Source organism: Mirounga angustirostris, unplaced genomic scaffold (assembly GCF_029215605.1).
Source record: "Mirounga angustirostris isolate CCGP_5_RB_7025 unplaced genomic scaffold, mMirAng1.0.hap1 SCAF_17, whole genome shotgun sequence".
NCBI lineage: Eukaryota > Metazoa > Chordata > Mammalia > Carnivora > Phocidae > Mirounga > Mirounga angustirostris.
The window spans coordinates 39,000,516-39,007,986 of record NW_026991725.1 but is presented as its reverse complement, the minus strand read 5'-3'; the positions used below and the strand labels follow the sequence as shown (position 1 = coordinate 39,007,986).

The 7,471-nt window shown below is 57.8% G+C and overlaps 2 protein-coding genes across 3 annotated transcripts; one reads left to right on the top strand and one right to left on the bottom strand.

The window, feature by feature from the left end:
* The first annotated feature begins 61 nt into the window (after positions 1–61).
* MIF4GD (MIF4G domain containing) lies at positions 62–4,267 on the top strand. 2 transcript variants are annotated; one of them, XM_045888486.3, is made up of 6 exons: positions 87–443; positions 1,375–1,506; positions 2,343–2,452; positions 2,634–2,789; positions 2,878–2,970; positions 3,507–4,267. In XM_045888486.3, exons 2-6 carry the CDS (start codon positions 1,419–1,421, stop codon positions 3,732–3,734), a joined length of 675 nt encoding a protein of 224 aa, XP_045744442.1. In that variant the 5' UTR covers positions 87–443; positions 1,375–1,418; the 3' UTR covers positions 3,735–4,267. The 2 variants fall into 2 exon arrangements, with proteins under 2 accessions (XP_054366684.1, XP_045744442.1); XM_054510709.2 differs by lacking the exon at positions 2,634–2,789 and having other exon boundaries at positions 62–443.
* MRPS7 (mitochondrial ribosomal protein S7) lies at positions 4,172–7,451 on the bottom strand. Its single transcript, XM_045888485.3, has 5 exons — positions 7,318–7,451; positions 6,591–6,782; positions 6,412–6,475; positions 5,531–5,698; positions 4,172–4,758 (listed from the first exon to the last, which is right to left on the bottom strand). The coding sequence occupies exons 1-5, from the start codon at positions 7,398–7,400 to the stop codon at positions 4,537–4,539; spliced, it is 729 nt and encodes a 242-aa protein (XP_045744441.2). The 5' UTR covers positions 7,401–7,451; the 3' UTR covers positions 4,172–4,536.
* Positions 7,452–7,471: the final 20 nt, after the last annotated feature.

The following is a 7,471-nucleotide window of genomic DNA, read 5'->3' as shown; positions in this document are numbered from 1 at the left end:
AGCCCTTACAGGAGGCCCCCGGCCTTCTCTCGCGGGGGGGGAGGGTAGGAGGGGGGGCAGGCGGCCGCCACCTATGCGTTCCTGCCCCTCCAGCCACGCCGCGCGGCCCACCCAGTCTCCTCTCTGGATCCCGTTTTAACCCGAGCCCCGGGCGTGAGGGCGGGGCGGGGCCGCCGCCGCTGGCGACCGAGGGCTTCGGGCCGGGGAAGGTCCGGCGCGCCCGCCACGGACCTCGGGAGCCCGCGCGGCGAGGAGAGCGTCGCCGGGACTCCGGCAGGTGGCGCCGGCGAGACGGCCCCGCCCCGGCGCCGCGCTCGGAAATGACCTAAGCGGCCGCGAGGCCCGGCGGGTCGCTCCGGCTCTGCGGCGCGGCGGACGGGGGGCGCGAGCACCATGCCCGCCGAGCGGCCTCCAGGCCCGCGGGCGCGGGGCCGGCCCGGCAGGTGGGTCCCGGCGCTCGCAGGGCACCGCACCGCCTCTCCGGCCCGCGGGACCCGGGACGGCTCCCCTGCCCCGCCCGGAAGGGCATTCGGGCTTGGGGAAGCTGCCCGGTTCTGGAGAGTCCCCGAGGTCGTCCTTTGACCAGGGAGGGGCTCGGCGTCCGGAGAGGGGACTCCAGCAGGGGCTGCCTCTGGGAGACGTGTCATCCGGCTCCCCTCTTCTTTAAGAGGAAGGCTCCAGAATGGAGCTCAGGAATTAGAGGAGTCTGAGTGGGCAAGGCCGGGTTTCTGCCGCTCGGGAGGCCAGTTTAACCAGTCCGTCCCGGGGAGAAGTTGGCCTGGACAGGAGCAGTTCGGCCCCGCACCCGCCCACACAGGCCAGGCCAAAGGTTGGGGGGGGGGGCGGGTTTGGGGACTTAGAAGGACTCTGACTAAAGCCGAGGGAGGGGTCGGGGCCAGGGGATTGGAACCCTGCTGGGACAGACTTCTCCGGAGCCCCCAGCCCTGTCACTCGCCCGAAGTCGTGCTGGGCCAGCAGCTTCCAGGCCGGTTTACATAGGCAGGGCAAGTGTTTGATATGCCCCTGTCCACACCCCCAGTGCAGCTCATCGCACCCCAACCTTAGAATCAATGGAGAATATCCCTGCCTACTATGGAGACTGGACGGTCGGCACGTTCACCTTTACGTCTCTACTCCCGTGTAATCCCAGAAGCTACAAGGGTTCCTAAACTGAGCAGCAGGTGCCTGGCTGGTGCCCAGTCTCCACCAGAAGCCAAGCTTGCTGGGCCCTCAGCCAACCACCCAAGGCAATGGACTGGCTGGGAGCACCTGTCCCGAGCGCTGGCCAGCCCTGGCCGGGGCCTGCAGGACTAGAAACCCTGACCCCACGCTGCACACCTGAGGCCTCTCTCCTTCACCTCTCCTCCTCCCCAGGTGCTGTCATTAGTCCCACCTCAGTAAAGAGCTGCTGGGGCTGAATGGTCATGGGGGATCCTGGTAGAGAGGAGTATAAAATTCAGTCTTTTGATGCAGAGACTCAGCAGCTGCTGAAGACAGCACTCAAAGGTGAGCATGGGAGCCCTCCTGAGCTGCAGAGAAGGGGCCTAGTGGACAGGCCTGGAGGCCTGAGCCTTAGCCAGGGAATGCCCAACCCTGTCCCTTTGCTTTCTGAGAATAAAAGTCAGCAACATCACTCTTGGACTGGAGGACAAGTTACATTTAGGCCAATAATTGAAAGTATGAATCATAGAGTCACCTCTCGGGCAGTAAAGCCATTTTTTAAAGTACCCATGAGAGCGGGGTGGAGCACAGAGAAGGGAATTCTCGTCTCCAGAGCCCTTGCATTGGCCCTGGCTTCTGTATTGCCACAGCAGGTGGTCTTGCATGTGCAGAGAGGGCTGACTTGGGACAGAGGATGGAGCATTCTGCTTGGCAGAGAAGATGCAGTCATTGTCCTGGATCAGTGCCTTCCGCAGCACTCAGAAGTTTGACTCAGCTAACAATTAGTAATGCCCATCACATGCCAAGCTAAGCCTGTTGGGGAGGCCCTGCCTGGCCCGCCTTGTCAGGTGTTCATGTGTGTATATTGTAAGAACACTTTCTTCCGTGAAATTGCTGTCAAATACATCGTTATTCAGTGCTCCTTCCGCAACCTAGTGCCAAGAAACACGTGCCCTAAAAAACTAGCATTCTTTGACTAATCTCTAACGGCCACCTGTCCTGGCCATTAGTCGCCCAGTGGAGCTGCTCTGATGTATGGCTACTTCTGGTTATTTTCTGGTCTTTTAAAACATAAGTGTATCACAGGAGTGCTCTTTTGTAGAAACATCTCAAATCCTTAGAAGCAAGTGGAAACAAATGTGGTAACTCAGCAGCTCTAGACTCCCCAATCTCTACCCTAGATCCAGGTGCCGTGGACTTGGAAAAGGTGGCCAATGTGATTGTGGACCATTCTCTGCAGGACTGTGTGTTCAGCAAAGAAGCAGGACGCATGTGCTATGCCATCATTCAGGTGGGCTGGGACTGGTAGAGAAGCGGGGAGACACTTTGGGAAAGGCCGTGGCAAAGGGCAGGAGGCCTGGCCAGCAGGGCAGAGGTGGAGAGTCAGGACAGGAGGGTCCTCAGCCACCAAAGCTTGAGTGGGGGTCGCCATGGCACCGCCCCCGGCTCACCATCCTTTCCCTGGCTCACAGGCTGAGAGCAAACAAGCAGGCCAGAGTGTCTTCCGACGGGGACTCCTCAACCGGCTGCAGCAGGAGTACCAGGCTCGGGAGCAGCTGCGAGCCCGGTCCCTGCAGGGCTGGGTCTGCTATGTCACCTTTATCTGCAACATCTTTGACTACCTGAGGGTGAGGCCCCGGTAGCCACCCTGGGCGGCAGAGACAGCCTGTCTCCTTCAGCCACTCAGTGCTCTGGCCCCCCGCTGTCCCCCCACAGGTGAACAACATGCCCATGATGGCCCTCGTGAACCCCGTCTACGACTGCCTCTTCCGGCTGGCCCAGCCTGACAGTCTGAGCAAGGAGGAGGAGGTGGGTGACCCCGGTTCAGACAACTGTGGAGGTGGGTGGTCCCTGGCTCAGCTCAGAACACCAGCACGCTGTCCATGAAGAGCATCCGAGAGCATCACTTCCCAGGGCAGGAGCCTGGTGGGGATACTCAAGGCCTGTCTCGGTTCCAGGACAAGCTGCCAGGCTTGGAATTTATTCAGAACGGAGAGCAGCCAAAACCTACAGGCTCAGAGGCTTTCTTCCCAGTAGGAAAGCCAACCTGTGATAGGAACCCAGCTGTGGATACAGATGGCCCAGAAAGAGTCAGGCCGGGTGCAGGAGGGGTAGGAAGGTGAGGTTAAGCGGCAGCTTGGAGACAGGCCCTGCATCCAGCCTGGCCGGCAAGACCTATGGCAAGTCCTGAACTTGTCTCCTTTCACCTAAGATGTGGCGAACACCCACCAGGTGGTGTGAGCGGGTCAGGAGGAAACAAGTGTGTGGGGCCAAGCGAGCTTGCCGCTCGAGCTCCCTGAATGGCTGCTGTGTGCCCCGGGGTCACCCCCAACTGCCCCCTGCAGGTGGACTGCCTGGTGCTGCAGCTGCACCGCGTGGGGGAGCAGCTGGAGAAGATGAACCGGCAGCGCATGGATGAGCTCTTTGTCCTGATCCGGGACGGCTTCCTGCTCCCAAGTGGCCTCAGCTCCCTGGCCCAGCTGCTGCTGCTGGAGATCATCGAATTTCGGGCAGCCGGCTGGAAGACGACCCCGGCTGCCCACAAGTATTACTACAGCGAGGTCTCCGACTAGGCCTCCGGTTCCCGCTGCGTCACCAGCAGCACCAGCCTCTCACCTGCCCCACTCCCTGCCCCTCCCAGAGACCATCCCTTCCAGACCCTCACCAGCTCCTGAGAGGTTTCCCACTTACGCAGTGGTCCTGCCCTGAGCACCTTCCCTCCCGGATTCAGGGACCTCAGGGACCGGGGAAGACACCAAACAGAGCTGCCCACACCATCCCATCGACCTCGCCCCCAGCACCTCCAGCCTGGGCCAGACAGAGAAAGGCAGCCTCTAACACGCAGTGCACTGTGTAACCGCTGGGGCGACAGCCCCATCCTGGGGCCTCGGCTCCCCCGTCCCCATAGCTACTGGTGGGGTACTTTGGGATCTCGAGGGGCACAGCACAGGGCACACCAGAAACTGCTTTTTATACATTTTATACAAGGACCACTTCGGAAACAAACATATTATTTCCAGTCGGCTTTAGTAAATGGCAATACCACCTCACATGCAACACCAGTTCAGGGCGAGAATTTTCTAATAAACCTTTTCCAATATTAAAACTGCTTCCTTTCATATCCTCCCCCAAAGTTCTACCCCGAATTGAGGAAGAGAGGCTGGATGGACCCTAAGCTCCTGGGGGAAATCCAAATTGATATGTTCCCTCTTTAAAGGAGATGGGACAAGAAAAGCAAGTTCTAGCCCCCAAAGAAAGGCCTAACAAGCAATAAACACGTTGCTCCCCCCTTTAAAAGGAACTATTAGCCCACAAGGGTTTTCCACTGTGACAGTGGCTCCCACGATCCGGCAGCAGAGAGCCCCCAGCCTCCCTCTACCACCAGCGGTAGTGAGCCAGGGCACGGTTGGCCTCCGCCATCTTGTGCATGTCATGCTTCTTCTTGATCACAGGGCCCTGGTTGTGAAAAGCCTCCAGCAGCTCATGTGATAACTTCTCCGGCATCAGCATCCGCCGGTGCTTCTTCTCCCGGCACTCAGTGATCATCCACTTCATGGCCAAGAAGCGACGACGCCGGTCGGGAAGTGGCACAGGGACCTGGACGGGACAAGACCCCGGGCAAGTTAGTCCAAGACCTTGTCGGGGCGGCAGCCTCCTCCTGCCCTGAGCTCTAAGGAGTAGCCACAGGTTCCCTGTGGGCCAGCTCTGACAACACTCCTGAGGGGCCTGGCTTCTCTCTGAGGCCCCCTCACCCCTGGGTGCCCTCAGTGTAGCAGACCCAGAGGCATTCATTGAGCAAAAGCTCATTAGGCAGAGACCTCTCTCACCTCTAAATGGAAGCTCAGCCAGGCTGATATGAGCATCAACTGGGAAAAGCCCCATCAAGCTGGGGTGACTTAGCCAACTCAGATCAGGGGTGCCTAAAAACAAGACCCTCTTGTCCACAATCATTTGCTAGACCGCCACTATATGCCAGGTACCTAGGGACACGCCAGACCCTAGGCATACAGACGTTAACAAGTCTCCACCCTTATGAAGCTTACATTAAAAATCAGAAGCCGAGAACACTGGCTTATGGCAATAACACAGAATTAAATGCTGAGCCAGAACCTCGTTCAGTTCAAGAAATGGCAACGAAACACCAGTTATGGGTCAAGTGCTACTCTAGACGCTGGTGTACAAAGATGAGTTATACACAGTCCCTCACCACGAGAAGCTGACAACTTACGACACAACATTGTGGACAGAACCTGCTCCCGATAAAACTATCAATCCTGGCCCAACTCTGGGCCTTCCCACTCCTAAGTGCTCCCCAACCCACCACCACCAGCTTGTTCCATGGGTGGGGAGCCCTACTTTCCGGGCTCACCTGGTAGAAATGGCCGCCTCTGAGAATGGGCATCAGCCCTATCACAGGCTCACAGTTTTTCAGTGCTTGGTGGAAGATGGTGTAGGGGTTGCGCTCGATGGTTGCCTGTTCCTCGGCAGAAGCAGCATGGTACTTCTCAAACTGCTTCCTTTTCACAGCTTCCAGAGTCTGCAAAGGGATACACTGGAAAATGCTGCCCCAGACTCCCTAAAGGGTTTATCCAGCTGAGCTAATACCTTGCCCTTTCCTCCTCTGTCATCCTGTTCTTCTATAACAGTGTGGCCCCTCTCTTGGCACCTCTAAGGCAAAGTTCTTAAATGCCTCCTCTTTCCTGGAGGAGGACCAGGGCAGTAGACGGAGATTTGTGATTGGGGGAGTGCATGGTGGTTGCTGACTCCTGCAGGACTTCATTACAGCCGCCACCTCCACCCATATATACGGGGTCATTTTTTTTTTTTTTCTCCAAAAAATTTTATTTGAGACAGTGCGAGTGAGCATGAGTGGAGGGACAGAGGCAGAGGGAGAAGCAGACTCCCCGCTGAGCAGGGAGCCCAGTGCGGGGCTCAATCCCAGGACCCTGGGATCATGACCTGAGCCGGAGGCTGACACTTGACTGACTGAGCCACCCAGGCGCCCAGGGAAGGTAATTTTTTTTTTTTAAGTAGGCTCCATGCCCAGCGTGGAGCCTGACATGGCGCTTGAATTCATGACCCTGAGACCAAGACCTGGGGTGAGATCAAGAGTTGGACGCTTAACCACCCAGGCACCCCATACAGGGAAGGTAATTCTAATGGCAGGTATATGAAGCTGTTCTTTTTTTAAGCTAAACTGAAAGAGCCACGTACAAAGACGTAAGCAAGGAGACAGGAGAGACGTGTTACCTGCGTCATGAGGGATCTGGCCAGTACTCTGTTTCCTCCTTTCATCATCATGTTGGTGAATTTACTTCAAGGAGAAAAACAAAATGTTTAGATTTCCCAGGCTCTATCACAATCCTTACTGTAGACCCTCCCTGGTACAGTCCCAGTCCATGGAACAAAAGTGTTTGCTTCCATCTAACCTGATCACGGGGTCTTCAAACACAGAGCTTGTTTTCGCTGCTGGGGCAGCTTTGATAAGCTGAGTCTTCCTGAGTTCCTGTTCATACTTCTCCTCCTCAGTCAGCTCGGCCAAGGCCTTGCGGTAATACTCCTTGTCAATCTGTGGATCCCTGTATTCAGGACCATAGCGGCTCCACCTCACCTGGGTTAGCCTGAGAGGAGGGAAGAGGAAGAGGCCGGCAAAAGCTGACTCCACAAGTGAAAAGGCTTGACTTAACAATGGGCCTGTTTGCCAACCCGCCGACGAGTGAGAGCGGCACGGAGACCGCTAGGCAACCCTGAACGCAATAATTCTGGCTCTTGTCCTAAGAGGTGGGTGGGCCTCCCCCAAACAGGCCAGGGAAGTCTCCTCCTCGTCCAGTGCCAACGGTAAGGCGAGGTTCCTGAACCTCAGGATAGGCGCCCCGCCTAAGCATCTCGCCCCCCGCCCCCCGAAAATCCCAGCTCTGAGCTCTTCGGTTAAGACCGCGCTTTCAGCTTCGACTCAGAACCCCATTGGGCTGGGGACAATCGCTAAGCCTTCACACTGGCTCGAAGTCACGCAGCCAATTCAGAGGCTTGGACCGAGGTATCCTGGCCCCCAGGTTCTCTCCGGGTTCCTGCGCGTTCTGCCTATAGCCCTTTCCTTCCCTGCAGGTCTCTCCGTGAAGTCCCAAGCGGCACCCCAGCTTCCTGCCGCCCTCTCACCCTGGAAGCCGCGGGACAGCCCTCCGCAGGCCCAGCGCCAGGACCGACCACCCTCGCGCAGCCTTCACCGCGGGGGCAGCCATGTTGGCTGGCCACAAGGACCCCACGAAGGCTGCCCTCGGCGTGCCTGAGCGAGTGACGGGAGACGGGGGGA